The following is a 17,205-nucleotide window of genomic DNA, read 5'->3' on the forward strand; positions in this document are numbered from 1 at the left end:
AAACAAATTTGACTTCTCTGCATAAACAATTGTAATAAGACACCAAATTATCACCCAACATACAGTCTTTGATAGTTATGAGAATAGAGTTTTTATTTTTATTTGGATAGCTAAATAAATCTTAAAGAGAAGGAGCACCAGCTTTTGCACGAGCAGCAGAAATAAGCGCGGCATACGACCAAGTAAAATGTCTTGCCCCCGTGGACTTTCCAGATCCCCGTTCATACTGTTCAGACATCGACCCATTGGTCAATGCATAATTTTTGACGTAAAAAGAAACTTATCCGCACCCAACGCAAAATTTTGTGTCATGGCGGTGCCGACCTTGTACGCGGTCCCTTCCACAGCAGCCGTATCGAATTTCTTAAAGAAGGGTAAACTAATTGAGGAGACCGTGACTTGACCCGCTAGTGTCCATTCCTTGATAGCACGATAATAAAGTTCTGCATAGGCGCTGGTTGCCAAATACCAAGGGTTACCTTGTCCATTCCCATTCCCATTGTACGTATCCTCGGGGTATCGACCGATAGCTGTACCCAAATAAGAAGGGGTATCGACATTGATCTCATAGAGAGAACTAAACTTGCTTTCAACAACGACAGCGGTGGCCAAAATTTTATCGGATCCGGGTGTATAGAAACCGTCTGCGAGGGAACCTGAATTAGCAGCGATCAAGGTAGAGACATCGTAGCCGGCTTTTTGAACACCCCCTGTGAGACTTTGGGTGACGGTAATGTAGGTACCAGACCAAAAGGTATCGATTTTGGTTTTTAAGGTGTTGGCGGTAGTAATGTAGGTGGAGGCACGTGTGGTGTCACCGTTACGTGTAGCGAAATTTGCACCGTGGATCAAACCTTTGCGCATGACCATGAGTGTGTAAAAGTGAACACCATTGGCTTCCTCCCTAGATTTTTTTAATTGGAAGTTTAGCTTTTTTTTTTTTTTTTAAAAAAAAAAAAAAAAAAATGTCATTTTTGTTTGGGTTCATTACCAGAGATCGAAACATCCGTCGGACCAAGTACTCACTACATAATCCAAATCCTTGAAAATTGCTATAAAAAAAAAATGTCAATATGTAAATTAATATGAGTGGGGGGTTTTTTTTTTCGATGCAGCCCTTACCAGGTTTAAGTGTGCCAGTAACATAGGTATCATCACCGGATTGTTTAAGAATACTATCTGCAATTAAAATAAACGATGAAGCACGTTCAGCCGGGCCATCATTTTGAGGTCTAATATTTGATTTAAACAAACAAACAAAAAAAAAAAAAAAATACATCAGTATACATTTTTTTTCACGTTATTCAATTCAAATGTTACCTTCCCCAGGCTCCAGTAAAACTGGATCCATCTGCATTAAACTTGGGCTCTCCTAAACAATTACAAGCAGTACTTGTCGATTGCGCATTAATAGAATAAGTCACATAATCCTTCAAGAGACCCACAGTGGCAGCGTCTCCCTTAAGCGTTGTATTATAATCATTAGCCATGACATACGAGACCAAAGCAGAATCACGAGTCCAAGAGTAATAATAATCTGGGCCAGAAGTAGACAACGAGGCAGCAATAAAACCCTTGGCAGCTCCCGCTGGGTTAATGTTACGGATCATGGCAGCACGACTGATACCCTCTTGAGTTTTAATCCATGTGGAGATGGTAGAGTTACCCGAGGGGAAAGCAGTGGATGTGGATGTAGGGGGTGTTTCAGTGGCAGTGGAAGTGGGAGAGGAAGAAGTGGTCGTGGTGGGAGGGGGTGTTGTAACAACGTAATTAGCGGATCCGTTGTTGTCATAGTAAGTCTTGCCACTGACATCGTACTAAGAAAAGAGACGATTTATTTATGTTGAAGACATGATGGGGGGGGGGGACTTACCTTGATGTAGAATTCTTTAATACTAGAGATAGCGGTAGAAGAGAATGTCCAAAATTCATAACTGGTATCACTGATACTTTCACTGAAAGCGGCTTTGACAAGATTAGCATTGTTGTTCCAATCACCTGTAGCGTCCGAGTAAATGACACTGACGACTTTGGTCAAATCAATATTTTTGACCTAGATGGTGGTTTCAGGGGGGATGAGATAGATGAAAGAAAGAGAGAAAGAAAGAGAGAGAGAACTTACATAGATTTTACCAGTAAATGATTTTCCAGCGACGTAATCATAGGATTGAACCTTGACTTCAGAAGTAGGAGGAGAGGTACTGACAACCGTAGCAGAGACATAGGAGAAACCGACCAGGATGAATAAAACCTGTTTCTTGAACAAGGTGTGAAGACACTTCATTTTTTTGATGTAGTTAATTTGAGATAATAATAATAATAAAAAATATAGAAGATGTCTTGGGATATTTATAACTTTATTCAACTCTTGTGGCCAAGACACTTTTTTTAAATTCTGTAAAAAAGGATAAAGTTACATTTGCACAAAATCCATTTTGTTCCCCGGGACGGTTTCCCAAGTACAGATCTCTCTTAATTTTGCATGGTACATTTTTTTTTTTCATCCATGCGATCGTATGACAGCCAATGAAAGATATATTGATTTGTGTGTACAAAAAATTGACACTAATATGAAAAGCGTCCACTATTACTGCATTTAGAATCAATCATTTGATTGGGTTGGGTTTTTTTTTTTTTTTTTTTTTTTTTTTTTTTTTTTTTTTTATAAAGCCCCCTTTTTTTAAAAAAAGAAACACTTTTCATAAACAAGACATGCCTTTTGGATTAAAAGTACCTTCCAAGAACAAACTGATCTTTCGTGGTATACAGGTGGTATTGCAGGTCTTGTCTATTCCAGTAACAAATATGCCCAATATGCCAGAACAAGACTTGCTCAAGGAGTTTCTTTCCCTTTCTTTGATCTCTCTTCATTGTCTCACGACATAGGAATCTAGGAAATGCCTCGTAAAGTCACAGTGTATATTACTGCTCTACCTGGCGATGGACTTGAAAAGAGTCGAACTTAATTCCGTGAATATGTCAAGGTAATATAATACGCCAACCCAACGAAAAAAAAAAACTGACACTTTGTTTTTGCATGCTACAGCCCATTCTTGTTGCAGGTGCTGTCGATTACGAAATTAAAGAAGCTAAATCACCTGGCCAAATCGAAACTTCTGTCATGGAAAAAATCGTTCAACGTCGTTGCGAAGCCGTCGAAACATCAGCAGACAATGCAGAATCAGCATACCACGAACAATTAGAAAACAATTGCAACACAGGTTTTACATCACCTATGGATAACATGAACAACAAGAAAAGCGAAGTGGTTTCCGATGGTATTTTAGCGATTGGTAGAAATGCGTATCGTGAAGTGCTCAGCGCATTAGGCAAGGGATGAGATGATATTCTTGCTGTGTTTGTAGAGGTGCGTCTTCTAAAAGCGTAAGGACATAGAGAAGACAAAGGATGAGACATCTTTTATTGCAGAGGAAACCTTGAAAATGTTAAAAGCCACATCATTCAAGAATTTGACAATTTCTCGCTTCCGCTTGAGTTTTCACATATCATTTATAACCCCCGCATGAACATTATTAGATGGCTCAGTGCATTTTAATTATAAATGAATCCGGAAGCAGGAAAATACGCTTTAGATGCTGTATTGAACCAAATCGACATTTTTAAGAACGGAATCCAAATTTATAGCAAGAGGGAAAAAAAGGTATTGTATTAGACATGATATAGCCGAAGTTTTGAGGAAATAGATATGCTAATTCAAGTAGATACAAGTATTTTTGGTAAGTTAGTGTATGTGTATATGTTAATTTGCGTTAAATAAAGTGTGTAATATACATATATAAAATATGATGTAAACGATGTCCTTTTTTATTTGTGTCCATATGCTTAAAAAGGGAATGATAGCAAAGGTCTCTTTTCCCAGGCACTAGAGATTTTGCGACAGAAGAGTAGTCTAGCAAAAACTAATATCGCGCTTCAATGTAGTGGGTTTTAGATAGAATCTTTGAATGCATGCTTCAACCCCGTCATTGAGTTCATGGTCAAATAAGGTTTCGTACTACAAATAAACGGATTATACGAAACGCCGTGAACTCATTTGTGCTTTCGACGCTTTTAACATCGTTGTGGAAGAAAGAAGATGGAAGAAGTCTATGACTATTCGCAGCATAGATATTGTATTAATATCGGTAAGCGACTTAATTTTTTTTAAAATTATGGCGTTGCTTACTTCGTATAGATTTGGACTATGACATCCTTACCTCTCGAGTGTTAACCCTTAATAGACCTGACAAGATTGCTGAAAGGTTAGTCGACATCAAAACAGCAGAATTTGTACGTGTATTTTTTTGACAGAGATTCCTTTTTGAAAAAAAGGTCTGAACACGAATTCCGCACCTCAATTTTATATGACACTACCACGAGAAGTATTATTGCCAGAGGCAACAAGGCTGATGAAGCGATTGAGAATCCGGAAGGCCTCCAAGAAGGCGTTATTTATGTACGCAACACCTTAAGCGAGCTTGCTGACATTTTTTTAAAATCCAAGCAACAAACCTTCGACAATACGGTACTGTACGCGCTCTTGTACGAGGAAGCTATAGACCTGTTACAAAAAATACTGGGTCGTTATCAACAAAAACCGAATAGTGTAAATATGGATTTTTGTTATTCTTTGGGTCTTCCAACCAGTTGGGATTATAAAATAAGAGAAGAATTGTTCCTGCCTCTATTCGTAAAAGCTGGTCTTCTCCATGAAAATGATGGTCCGGGCAGGCTGCTGTTTTTTTCGATGTTAGAGTTAAAGTTTCAGAGCGTGCAAATAAAAAATTACAACCCTAATCATAGAAAGATAAAGTATGGTGATCAGCGCGTTATCTGTACAATAGATTATCAAAGTACATTCTCGGTGAATATGAAATTGGTATCAGCTCAATATCCTGCTTTCAGATTAGCAAAAGGAGACTTGGTGCCACAATTGTTGAAACAGGCTTACTTTGTAATCCCGTATGGACTAAAGGAACTACGGTTGTCATTAATAGCATGTGTGGAAAAGCATTGTGATACGACGTTATCATCAGAATCTATCGACGACATGCTTGAAAAACTTAGTCAAGAGTACAATGGAGTTGGTTATTCTGTAAGAGTTAATGGAAAAGAAATTGGGAAAATAATTAAAAACATTTTTTTTTTTTTTTGCCAGAGAATAACAGGTGATGTTTTATATGATCAGCCATTCCCAGACTTGAAATCTCGCTGGACGAATGAATCAATCACTTTAGAGGACATACTTAGTCATTTTTCTGATTTTGTTGAAAAATTCTTTAGAAATAAAGTAGATGAATTTCTCGTAGGCAGGAGCAATACAGTACCCAGACCATTGGACATTTTTTACACAGGTCGAATCCCGCTAACATTTTTTGCTATGGGGCTAATGTCATTAGTTTATTGTTGGTCGAAAAAGTATTTCAGGGAACTAAGAGAATCTAACATATCCGCGGAACGCGGTGTTAATTTCCCCATATTCGAATTCTTTCACTATCCTAGACGAATAATTGTAATTAAAGATCTTTTACAAAACCGAATGGTAGAATTCAACGTGCGCAGAAACCCAGTTATACTTCCCAATGAAACAACAATGGAAGAACCCAAAAATTGCTTAAAACCTATTATCTTCATCAATATCGGTAAATTGACTCTTTAGTAGTATCGGATTCGTACTTACCTATTCTATTTTGAAACTAAACAGACATATCGCCTACACGAATCCAGACTGCTTTTACATACCTAGATGAAGGTAGACAAGTTGGACAGAAGCAAAATTTTGAATGGTAATAGTGATAGGCGTCAAAATACCTTTTAAAAGAAAACTCAACTAAGTTCTATTTTATTGCATAATAGTGATATGCAACCATTAAAATGTTTCATTACGCAATCAGAAATATATCAAAGACCAGTACTACAGATATCAAATAAGTAGAGCTACTTAAAGAAACACTTATGATTGTCAATTCTAATTGCGCGTTTAGACTGAAGTTAGGTTTAGAAAGGATTTTTGGTGACTATCTTCAATTGTACTCAAGTTACAAAAGAAATGTGAAAAAAAGAACACTAGTGAACCAAGTATCCAAACTACTTGGCCGGGCTTTCCAAAACATGCGGAAGAGGAGAACTTTAAGCAGTGATGGAAGGATAAAATCAAGTAAAAATCCGCCAAAGGAAATCAGAAAATTATTTGTTTCCTCAAACCCAAACCTATTTGAACAGCTTACAGCAAACTTTGACATGGACGATCTTTTTGCGTCGAAGGACAAGTTGTGTGCTTCGGATAGCGAGGCATTTACTACATGCCATCCAGGTTACATGTATTTTTTTATGATCACATATCTGCACTGTCTCCACAAGAAAATAGAGGAAAAATTAAAAAGTATTGTAGGAACGAATTGGCGAGCCAAAAACATTTGGTATGGTGTCTCTATTGACAAAAAGCTACTGGATACTGTATTCGGCTCAATGAAAAATTTGGAAAAATTATTCTTTGCAAGTGGAATACTTGAGAAGGACGACGAAATTCGAAAAGCAAAATTCTGTACCCGTGGTGAAGAAATTCTACCCGCTATCCAACACAAGTATCAACATTTGGAATTTGGGTTGAAATCATACTTTGTTGTTGTACAGATTTATTCAAAGCATATTCAACTCAGTTTGCATCAAGTTGTTAAACTGGAATCACCCGGAGAAGATCCAGCGTCCATCATTATTCAGGATGAAATGATACATATCAATGATGTATATGATGCACTCTGTAAGAGTATTATGAAAAGCCTACAAGTCAATTGTCAATTCAATTATTGTGCCACGCACAAGAGTGAGGAAGATGTGCAATATGATTTCCAATCACTTGAGATATATAACAATATTTATCGAAATTTAAAACCATGCGTTGTTGAACTTGTAATTTGGTATACCTATAATTAGCGTCTCAGTGTATTAATTACTTCTTGGTAGTTCGAAAAAAACAAATCAAATTTGGACATGAAATCCAAAATACAGCTGGATATCAACACGAAATGCGATTGCAGTATTAGCATATTTCTTCGTGATATCATTGAAGTAGGCCTTATGTCAGTAATAGAAAGTATAACAACAGATATATTGGCTTCTTTGCACAACAAAGAATTATTTGGAAATTATGTACCGAATTATATTTTTGTGTTTGGAGATCCGTTCAATCTGGCGCTGGGTTCAATGATCCACATCGCATACACCATGCTTATGCAAAAAGCGATTGATGACGGCGTATATATTAAAGAAAAAGATACAAAGATATTTGTACTAAGAGAATTTATTTTCCAATTATTGGAGACGTTTTTATCTGGAGAAAAGCCTTACATGTTTGAAAGGTTTGTCACTGGAACTTTGTGCCAAGTATCAGGCAATACATACGGGATGCGGATTCCATATCTAAGCCGTTTTACCCCTTTCACACGACTAAACAGTGATGGTGATATCAAAAATACTATTGCAGATGATGGTAGTTATTTGGTATTTATTCAGAAAGGGAAGCCAGTTCCAACAAAAGGGCTTATAATTCAAATTAATAAACCAACAAGTAAGTTCGTTGCCATGATTGTAGTTCTTCGTTTGTTCTAATGAGACCCACTTCTACTTACACATAGATATCAGATTAGAAATTCTTCAATTGGAAAGTTCAACCAGTATTGTTCCGGACAAGTATACTCTATTGCACGGCGACACTCCTGGTGTTACTTATAAAGTATTCTCCGCTGATTTGACGTATGTTTCTCTGAATACATTTGTGGTAGAATATGAGCAGATTAGCAATAATTTATCTATCAAAATATCAAGAGGATGCATACGCGATATTGTTGACTATGTTGATAAACCTTATTACGTAACCAAAAATATCATGGAGCCATTGACACTTGCTTATATTTAACCTATCTTTGCTTCAATAAAATCATATATTATACACAACTGATTAAAACCATCTCTTATTTGCATTGATTTGCTTTAAACAACAACTCTGACAAACAATAATTTGACTTCTCTGAATAACTAATTATAATAAGACATCAAATTATCACCCAAAATATAGTCTTTGAGAGTTATGAGAACAGAGTTTTTATCTTTATTTAAACAGCTAAATAAATCTTAAGCAGAAGGAGCACCAGCTTTTGCACGAGCAGCAGAAATAAGCGCAGCATGCGACCAAGTAAGATCTCTTGCCCCCCGTGGACCTTCCAGATCCCTGTTCATATTGTTCAGACATCGACCCATTGGTCAATGCATAATTTTTAACAGTAGAAAGAAACTTATCCGCACCCAACGCAACATTTTGTGTCATGGCATTAAAAGCAGCGGTACCGACCTTGTACACGGTCCCTTCCACAGCAGCCGTATCGAATTTGTTAAAGAAGGGTAAACTAATTGAGGAGACCGTGACTTGACCCGCTAGCGTCCATTCCTTGATAGCACGATAATAAAGTTCTGCATAGGCGCTGGTTGCCAAATACCAAGGGTTACCTTGTCCATTCCCGTTACCATTATACGTATCCTCGGGGTATCGACCGATGGATGTACCCAAATAAGAAGGGGTATTGACATTGAATCATAGAGAGAACTAAACTTGCTTTCAACGACGACAGCGGTGGCCCAGATTTTATCGGATCCTGGTGTATAGAAACCGTCTGCGAGGGAACCTGAATTAGCAGCGATCAAGGTAGCGACATCGTAACCGGCTTTTTGAACACCCCCTGTGAGACTTTGGGTGACGGTAATGTAGGTACCGGACCAAAAGGTATCGATTTTGGTTTTGAGAGTGTTGGCGGTAGTGGTGTAGGTGGAGGCACGTGTGGTGTCACCGTTACGTGTAGCGAAATTTGCACCGTGGATCAAACCTTTGCGCATGACCATGAGTGTGTAAAAGTGAACACCGTTGGCTTCCTCCCTACATTTTTTTTTTAAATAATAGACAGTTTGTGTTAGATTTTTTTTTTGTTTTTTTGGGAGGGTTGGGTTTGTTTGGGTTCTTTACCAGAGATCGAAACATCCGTCGGACCAAGTACTCACTACATAATCCGAATCCTTGAAAATTGATATAAAATATTTTTATATGTAAATTAATATGACCAATAAAAGTAATGAGTGGGTTTTTTTTCGATGCAGCCCTTACCAGGTTTAAGTGTTCCAGTAACATAGGTAATCACCGGATTGTTTAAGAATACTATCTGCAATTAAAATAAACAACGAAGCACGTTCAGCCGGGCCATCATTTTGAGGTCTAGATTTTTTAAACTAAACATTTACAACATTAGTCATTTTCTTTCACGTTGTTCAATTCAAATGACTGGACTTCAAAACAATATCATACTTTGTTATGTACTGCACAAATATTTTCAAAACATATTCAGCTCACTTTGCATCAAATTGTCAAACTGGCATTACCTGGAGAAGATGCGACTACCATTGTTATTCAAGATGAAATAATTTACATAGATGATGTATATGATAGTCTATGTAAGAACATTTTGGCGAACACACAAATCGACCGTGAAATCAATTATTGCCTCACACACAATGCATATGGTGCTTTCGACTCGCTCCAAACTTATACCAGTATACGTCAGAACCTAAAGTTATACGTTTCTGAGATTTTTAAGTTAAATGGGACTACACTATTACTTTTACTTGGAGGTTTATCAGTAGTTGAAGATGAGCGAAGAAAGTTTGGATTTGGATTGTAATAAGAAGTTAAATATGAACGACAACTGCGATTGTAATATCAGTTTTTTTCTTTGTAACATTATTGAAGTAAGCCTCAAGTCACTTATCGAAGATATTGCAACAATCATAGCGGCTTCTTTGACAAACAACAGAATAATTAGAAATTACGAAATGGAATATCTATTTGTTTTAGGAAATTTCATTTCGCATGTCTTACAACCCAATTGTTTACACAGTATATACTATGATAATGAAACCAGCCATTAACAACTGTATGCAAGTCAAAGAAAAAATACGCTATCATTTGTATTAGTTAAGAGAACCATTTATACAGCTATTGAAGCTAATTACACGTATCAGACCATATATGTATGAGAGGCTTGTAACTGGCAGATTATGCCAAGTATAATGGGAAACATATGCGCTGCGACTTGGTTTTGGTGGGTCTGAGTTTCTCCCTTTCTTTCATATAGATAAACGATGACAATATAAGAAATACTATCGAGAACAATGGTAGCTGCTCTGTATTTATTCGAAAGTGAAGCCGATCTCAACAAAAGGATGCATAGTGGAAGTCCCCCAAAACTACGGATATAGTCAAAGTTTCTATGTCCACACCCTTTTTAAATTGTTTAAATTACGTCATTCAAGCAAGTTAATGTATGTGACAATGTTAATTTGCGTTAAATAAAGTTGGTAATATATAAAAAATATGATGTAAACGATGTCTTTTTTTAATTGTTTCCATATGCTTAAAGGGGGAAGGATAGCAAAGGTCTCCTTTCCCAGAAACTAGAGATTTTGCTACAGAAGAGTAGTCTAGCAAAAACTAATACCGCGATACAGTGTTAGTAGGTGTTAGACGGAAAGTTTGAATGCATGCTTCAACGCCGTCACTGAGTTCATGGTCAAATAAGGTTTCGTACTACAAATAAACGGATTATACGAAACGTCGTGAACTCCTTATTTGTGCTTTCGACGCTTTTAACATCGTTGTGGAAGAAAGAAGATGGAAGAATTCTATGATTATTCTCGGCATAGTTATTGTTTGGCAATCGGTAAGCGACTTAACTTCTTAAAATACGGGATTGCTGAATTCAAGTAGATTTGGGCTTTGACACCATCAACGCTCAGCTCATATACATTATTGAATCCGCAAAGGAAGTTGCAAAGTTAGTCGACATCGAAATAGCAGAATTTATATGTGTTTTTTTTTTGACAGAGATTCCTTTTTAAAAATAGTATCAGCAAGGCATACCGCACCTCAATGTTATATGACACTACCACGAGAAATATCATTGCCAGAGGCAACAAGGCTCGTGAAGCGAATGAGAATCCGAAAGGGCTCCAGGAAGGCGTTATTTATGTACGCAGTACCTTAAACGAGCTCTCTGACATTTATTTAAAATCCAAGCAACAATCTTTCGATAATACAGCATTGTACGCGCTCTTGTACGAGAAAGCTATATACCTGTTACAAAAAATAGTGGATCATTATAAAAAAAAATTGAATAGTGCAAAGGATTTCTGTTATTCTTTGAATCTTCCAACCAGTTGGGATTATAAAATAAGAGAAGAATTGTTTCGACCTCTATTCGTAAAGGCTGGTCTTCTTCATGAAAATGATGGTCCGGGCAGGCTGCTGTTTTTTTCGATGTTAGAGTTAAATTTTCAAAACTTGCAGATGAAAAGAGGAATTCCGGACGCCACAAACTTAAAGTATGGTGATCAGCGCGTTATGTGTACAATAGATTATCAAGGTACATACTCCGTGGATTTGAAATTGGTATCAGCTCAATATCCTGCTTTCAGATTAGCACAAAGAAAGATGGTGCCACAATTGTTGAAACAAACTCACTTTGTAATCCCGTTTGGACCAAATGAACTACGATTGTCATTAATAGCATGTGTAGAAAAGCATTGTGATACTACGTTATCATCAGAATCTATCGACGACATGCTTGATAAACTCAGTCGAAAGTACGATGGAATTTATTATTTTGTAAGAGTTAATTAAAATGAAATTGGGAAAATAATTAAAAACGTTTTTTTTTGTTTTTGCCAGAGAACAACAGGTGGTTTCTTAAATGATCAGCCATTGCCAGACTTAAAATCTCGCAGGACGAATAGATCAATCACTTTAGGAGACATACTTGAATATTTTTCAAGTTATGCAGAAAAATTCTTTAGAAATGAAGTAGATAAGCTTCTTGTAGGCAGGAGCAATATAGTACCCAGGCCATTGGACATTTTTCACACAAGGCGAATCCCGACAACATTTTTTGCTATGGGGTTAAACTCATCAGTTGATTGTTGGTCGAAAAAGTATTTCAGGGAACTAAAAGAATCTTACATATCCGCGGAACTCGATGATGATCCCCCCATGTTCGTACTCTTTGACCATGATCACCGAAAACATGCAACTCGAGAGCTTTTAAACTACCGAATGGAAGAACTTAACGTGCGCAGAAACCCAGTTATACTACCCAAAGAAACAACAATGGAAGAACCCAAAAGTTGCTTAAAGCCTATTGTCTTCATCAATATCGGTAAATTGACTCCTTAGTAGTATCGGCTTCGTATTAACCTGACCTATTTGAAACCAAACAGACATATCGCCTATACGAATCCAGACTGCTTTTACATACCTAGATAAAGATAGACAAGTTGGACAGAAGCAAAATTTTGAATGGTAATGGTGATAGGCGGCAGAATATCTTGTATAAGCAAGTCCAACTAAGTTCCATTTTATTGCATAATAGTAATATGCGACCATTGAATAGTTTCATCAAGCAATCAGAAATATATCAAAGACCAGTACTACAAATATCAAAGAGGTAAAACTACTTGAAGAAACGCTTATGATTGTCAATTCTAATTGTGCGTTTAGACTGAAGTTAGGTTTAGAAAAGATTTTTGGTGACTACCTTGAATTATACTCAAGTTACATCGGACAGAGTATGATAATGGAGACAACTAAAACATCTGATCAAGTTTTAAGAACAGGGAAAACAAGGAGTGCTTTTAACGATTATATTAGGATAAAAAGTATCAAAAATCGATCGAAGGAAATCAGAAAGTTATTTGTTTCCTCAAACCCAAACCTATTTGAACAGCTTACGGCAAACTTTGACATGGACGATTTTTTTGTGTCGAATGACAAATTTTCTGCTTCGGATAGCGAGGGATTTACAACATGCCATCCAGGTTACATGCATTTTTTTATGATCACATATCTGCACTGTCTCCACAAGAAAATAGAGGAAAAATTAAAAAGTATTGTAGGAACGAATTGGCGAGCCAACAACATTTGGTATGGTGTGTCTATTGACAAAAAGCTACTGGATACTGTATTCGGCTCAATGAAAAATTTGGAAAAATTATTCTTTGCAAGTGGAATACTTGGGAAGGACGACGAACTTCGAAAAGCAAAATTCTGTACCCGTGGTGAAGAAATTCTACCCGCTATCCAACACAAGTATCAACATTTGGAATTTGGGTTGAAATCACACTTTGTTGTTGCACAGATACATTCAAAGCATATTCAACTCAGTTTGCATCAAGTTGTTAAACTGGAATCACCCGGAGAAGATCCAGCGTCCATCATTATTCAGGATGAAATGATACATATCAATGATGTATATGATGCACTCTGTAAGAGTATTATGAAAAGCCTACAAGTCAATTGTCAATTCAATTACTGTACCACGCACAAGAGTGAGGAAGATGTGCAATATGATTTCCAATCACTTGAGATATATAACAATACTTATCGAAATTTAAAACCATGCGTTGTTGAACTTGTAATTTGGTATACCTATAATTAGCGTCTCATTGTATTAATTGTTTTTTGGTAGTTCGAAAAAAACAAGTCAAATTTGAACATGGATTCCAAAATACAGCTGAATATCAACACGAAATGCGATTGCTGTATCAGTATTTCTCTTCGTGAAATTATTGAAGTATGTCTCATGTCAGTGATAGAAAGTATATCAGGAGATATAACGGCATCTTTGACCAACAAAAAACTATTTGGAAACTATGTACCGAAATATATTTTCGTGTTTGGTGATCCGTTCAATCTGGGGCAGGGTTCAAAGATCCACATCGCATACACCATGATTATGCAAAAAGCGATTGATGACGGTGTATATATGAAAGAAAAAGATACAAAGACATTTGTACTAAGAAAATCTATTTTCCAATTACTGGAGACGTTTTTATCTGGAAAAAAGCCTTACATGTTTGAAAGGTTTGTCACTGGGACTTTGTGCCAAGTATCTAGCAATACATACGGGATGCGGATTACAAATTTAAGCCGTTCGGTCTCTTTCACCCGAATAAACAGTGATGGTGATATCAAAAATACTATGGGATATGTTGATTATTATTTGGTATTTATTCAGAAAGGGAAGCCAGTTCCAACAAGAGAGCTTATAATTCAAATCAATAAACCAAATAGTAAGTTCGTTGCCATTATTGTACTTCTTCGTTTGTGCTAATGAGACCCACTTCTACTTACACATAGATATCAAATTAGAAATTCTTCAATTAGATAGTTCAACCAGTACTGTTCCGGACAAGTATACTCTATTGCACGGTCGCACTCGTGGTGTTACTCATGAAATAGACTCCAGACGTTTGACGGATATTTATATTAATACATTTGTGATAGAATATGAGCAGATTAGCAATAATTTATCTATCAAATCATCAAGAGGATGTATGGGCAGAATTAGTAACTATATTAGTAAACCTTATTACTTAACCGTAAATATCATGGAGCCATTGACACTTGCTTATATTTAACGTATCACTGCTCCAATAAAATTATATATTACATACAACTGATTTAAACCATCTCTTATTTGCGTCGATTTACTTTAAACAACAACTCTGATAAACAAATTTGACTACTCTAAATAACTAATTATAATAAGACATCAAATTATCACCCAAAATACAGTCTTTGATAGTTATGGAAAACAAAGTTTTTATTTTTATTTAAACAGCTTAATAAATCTTAAGCAGAAGGAGCACCAGCCTTTGCACGAGCAGCAGAAATAAGCGCAGCATGTGACCAAGTAAGATCTCTGGCCCCCGTAGACTTTCCAGATCCCCGTTCATACTGTTCAGACATCGACCCATTGGTCAATGCATAATTTTTAACGGTAGAAAGAAACTTATCCGCACCCAACGCGACATTTTGTGTCATGGCATTAAAAGCAGCTGTACCGACCTTGTACACGGTCCCTTCCACAGCAGCCGTATCGAATTTCTTAAAGAAGGGTAAACTAATGGAGGAGACCTTGACTTGACCCGCTAGTGTCCATTCCTTGATAGCACGATAATAAAGTTCTGCATAGGCGCTGGTTGCCAAATACCAAGGGTTACCTTGTCCATTCCCGTTCCCATTGTACGTATCCTCGGGGTATCGACCGATAGCTGTACCCAAATAAGAAGGGGTATCGACATTGATCTCATAGAGAGAACTAAACTTGCTTTCAACAACGACAGCGGTGGCCAAAATTTTATCGGATCCGGGTGTATAGAAACCGTCTGAGAGGGAACCTGAATTAGCAGCGATCAAGGTAGAGACATCGTAACCGGCTTTTTGAACACCCCCTGAGAGACTTTGGGTGACAGTAATGTAGGTACCCGACCAAAAGGTATCGATTTTGGTTTTGAGAGTGTTGGCGGTAGTGGTGTAGGTGGAGGCACGTGTGGTGTCACCGTTACGTGTAGCGAAATTTGCACCGTGGATCAAACCTTTGCGCATGACCATGAGTGTGTAAAAGTGAACACCGTTGGCTTCCTCCCTACATTTTTTAATAATAGACAGTTTGTGTTAGATTTTTTTTTTTTGGGAGGGTTGGGTTTTGTTGGGGTTCATTACCAGAGATCGAAACATCCGTCGGACCAAGTACTCACTACATAATCCAAATCCTTGAAAATTGCTATAAAATATTTTTTTATATGTAAATTAATATGACCAATAAAAGTAGTGAGTGGGTTATTTCGATGCAGCCCTTACCAGGTTTAAGTGTTCCAGTAACATAGGTATCATCACCGGATTGTTTAAGAATACTATCTGCAATTAAAATAAACGATGAAGCACGTTCAGCAGGACCATCATTTTGAGGTCTAATATTTGATTTAAACAAACAAAAAAAAAAAAAAAAAAAAAATACATCAGTGTACATTTTCTTTCACGTTATTCAATTTAAGGTTACCTTCCCCAGGCTCCAGTAAAACTGGATCCATCGGCATTAAACTTGGGCTCTCCCAAACAATTACAAGCAGTACTTGTCGATTGCGCATTGATAGAATAAGTCACATAATCCTTCAAGAGACCCACAGTGGTAGCGTCTCCCTTAAGCGTGGTATTATAATCATTAGCCATGACATACGAGACCAAAGCAGAATCACGAGTCCAAGAGTAATAATAATCTGGGCCAGAAGTAGACAACGAGGCAGCGATAAAACCCTTGGCAGCTCCCACTGGGTTAATGTTACGGATCATGGCAGCACGACTGATACCCTCTTGAGTTTTAATCCATGTGGAGATGGTAGAGTTACCCGAGGGAAAAGCAATGGATGTGGATGTAGGGGGTGTTTCAGTGGCAGTGGAAGTGGGAGAGGAAGAAGTGGTCGTGGTGGGAGGGGGTGTTGTAACAACGTAATTAGCGGATCCGTTGTTGTCATAGTAAGTCTTGCCACTGACATCGTACTAAGAAAAAGAGACGATTTATTTAAGTTGAAGACATGATGGGGGGGACTTACCTTGATGTAGAATTCTTTAATACTAGAGATAGCGGTAGAAGAGAATGTCCAAAATTCATAACTGGTATCACTGATACTTTCACTGAAAGCGGCTTTGACAAGATTAGCATTGTTGTTCCAATCACCTGTGGCGTCCGAGTAAATGACACTGACGACTTTGGTCAAATCAATATTTTTGACCTAGATGGTGGTTTGAGGGGGGATGAGATAGGCGAAAGAAAGAAAACAGAGAGAGAACTTACATAGATTTTACCAGTAAATGATTTTCCAGCGACGTAATCATAGGATTGAACCTTGACTTCAGAAGTAGGAGGAGAGGTACTGACAACCGTAGCAGAGACATAGGAGAAACCGACCAGGATGAATAAAACTTGTTTCTTGAACAAGGTGTGAAGACACTTCATTTTTTTTTGATGTAGTTAATTTGAGATAATAATAATAATAAAAAGATGTCTTGGGATATTTATAACTTTATTCAACTCTTGTGGCCAAGACACTTTTTTTAAATTCTGTAAAAAAAAAAAAAAAAAAAAAGTTACACTTGCACAAAATCCATTTTGTTCCCAGGACGGTTTCCCAAGTACAGATCTCTCTTAATTTTGCATGGTACATTTTTCATCCATGCGATCGTATGACAGCCAATGAAAGATATATTGATTTGTGTGTACAAAAAATTGACACTAATATGAAAAGCGTCAACTATTACTGCATTTAGAATCA

General features: G+C 37.1%; 8 protein-coding genes across 8 annotated transcripts; 5 read left to right on the forward strand and 3 right to left on the reverse strand.

Moving 5' to 3' along the window:
* Positions 1-249: 249 nt before the first annotated feature.
* EV154DRAFT_563360 (glucoamylase glam) lies at positions 250-2,284 on the reverse strand (the record flags this gene model as incomplete). Its single annotated transcript, XM_051605778.1, has 6 exons — positions 250-904; positions 992-1,052; positions 1,123-1,232; positions 1,321-1,817; positions 1,874-2,053; positions 2,123-2,284. 6 exons carry the CDS (start codon positions 2,282-2,284, stop codon positions 250-252), a joined length of 1,665 nt encoding a protein of 554 aa, XP_051457847.1.
* A 399-nt stretch (positions 2,285-2,683) lies between these two features.
* EV154DRAFT_551588 (uncharacterized protein) lies at positions 2,684-3,785 on the forward strand. The gene is made up of 3 exons (XM_051604991.1): positions 2,684-2,772; positions 3,047-3,661; positions 3,723-3,785. The coding sequence occupies exons 1-2, from the start codon at positions 2,713-2,715 to the stop codon at positions 3,338-3,340; spliced, it is 354 nt and encodes a 117-aa protein (XP_051457848.1). The 5' UTR covers positions 2,684-2,712; the 3' UTR covers positions 3,341-3,661; positions 3,723-3,785.
* Positions 3,786-4,096: 311 nt separating this feature from the next.
* Positions 4,097-5,996, forward strand: EV154DRAFT_602546 (uncharacterized protein; the record flags this gene model as incomplete). The annotated part of the gene is made up of 7 exons (XM_051607301.1): positions 4,097-4,145; positions 4,196-4,262; positions 4,333-5,095; positions 5,159-5,642; positions 5,705-5,786; positions 5,857-5,928; positions 5,982-5,996. Coding segments are annotated over 7 exons (1,530 nt in total), but the record flags the coding sequence as incomplete, so codon positions are not given.
* Positions 5,997-6,096: 100 nt separating this feature from the next.
* Positions 6,097-7,951, forward strand: EV154DRAFT_224321 (uncharacterized protein). The gene is made up of 4 exons (XM_051594454.1): positions 6,097-6,157; positions 6,223-6,909; positions 6,964-7,567; positions 7,635-7,951. Exons 2-4 carry the CDS (start codon positions 6,241-6,243, stop codon positions 7,913-7,915), a joined length of 1,554 nt encoding a protein of 517 aa, XP_051457850.1. The 5' UTR covers positions 6,097-6,157; positions 6,223-6,240; the 3' UTR covers positions 7,916-7,951.
* A 179-nt stretch (positions 7,952-8,130) lies between these two features.
* Positions 8,131-9,175, reverse strand: EV154DRAFT_588397 (Six-hairpin glycosidase-like protein; the record flags this gene model as incomplete). Its single annotated transcript, XM_051606829.1, has 5 exons — positions 8,131-8,227; positions 8,292-8,443; positions 8,503-8,926; positions 9,014-9,063; positions 9,152-9,175. 5 exons carry the CDS (start codon positions 9,173-9,175, stop codon positions 8,131-8,133), a joined length of 747 nt encoding a protein of 248 aa, XP_051457851.1.
* A 1,277-nt stretch (positions 9,176-10,452) lies between these two features.
* On the forward strand, positions 10,453-11,889 carry EV154DRAFT_224349 (uncharacterized protein). Its single transcript, XM_051594455.1, has 4 exons — positions 10,453-10,760; positions 10,808-10,874; positions 10,945-11,682; positions 11,768-11,889. Exons 1-4 carry the CDS (start codon positions 10,712-10,714, stop codon positions 11,787-11,789), a joined length of 876 nt encoding a protein of 291 aa, XP_051457852.1. The 5' UTR covers positions 10,453-10,711; the 3' UTR covers positions 11,790-11,889.
* A 417-nt stretch (positions 11,890-12,306) lies between these two features.
* On the forward strand, positions 12,307-14,577 carry EV154DRAFT_224374 (uncharacterized protein). The gene is made up of 4 exons (XM_051594456.1): positions 12,307-12,539; positions 12,593-13,505; positions 13,560-14,163; positions 14,231-14,577. Exons 1-4 carry the CDS (start codon positions 12,469-12,471, stop codon positions 14,509-14,511), a joined length of 1,869 nt encoding a protein of 622 aa, XP_051457853.1. The 5' UTR covers positions 12,307-12,468; the 3' UTR covers positions 14,512-14,577.
* A 116-nt stretch (positions 14,578-14,693) lies between these two features.
* Positions 14,694-16,889, reverse strand: EV154DRAFT_602549 (glucoamylase glam; the record flags this gene model as incomplete). Its single annotated transcript, XM_051607302.1, has 6 exons — positions 14,694-15,521; positions 15,599-15,659; positions 15,737-15,846; positions 15,936-16,432; positions 16,486-16,665; positions 16,728-16,889. The coding sequence occupies 6 exons, from the start codon at positions 16,887-16,889 to the stop codon at positions 14,726-14,728; spliced, it is 1,806 nt and encodes a 601-aa protein (XP_051457854.1). The 3' UTR covers positions 14,694-14,725.
* Positions 16,890-17,205: the final 316 nt, after the last annotated feature.

Source organism: Mucor mucedo (assembly GCF_025094135.1).
Source record: "Mucor mucedo strain NRRL 3635 chromosome Unknown EV154scaffold_43, whole genome shotgun sequence".
NCBI lineage: Eukaryota > Fungi > Mucoromycota > Mucoromycetes > Mucorales > Mucoraceae > Mucor > Mucor mucedo.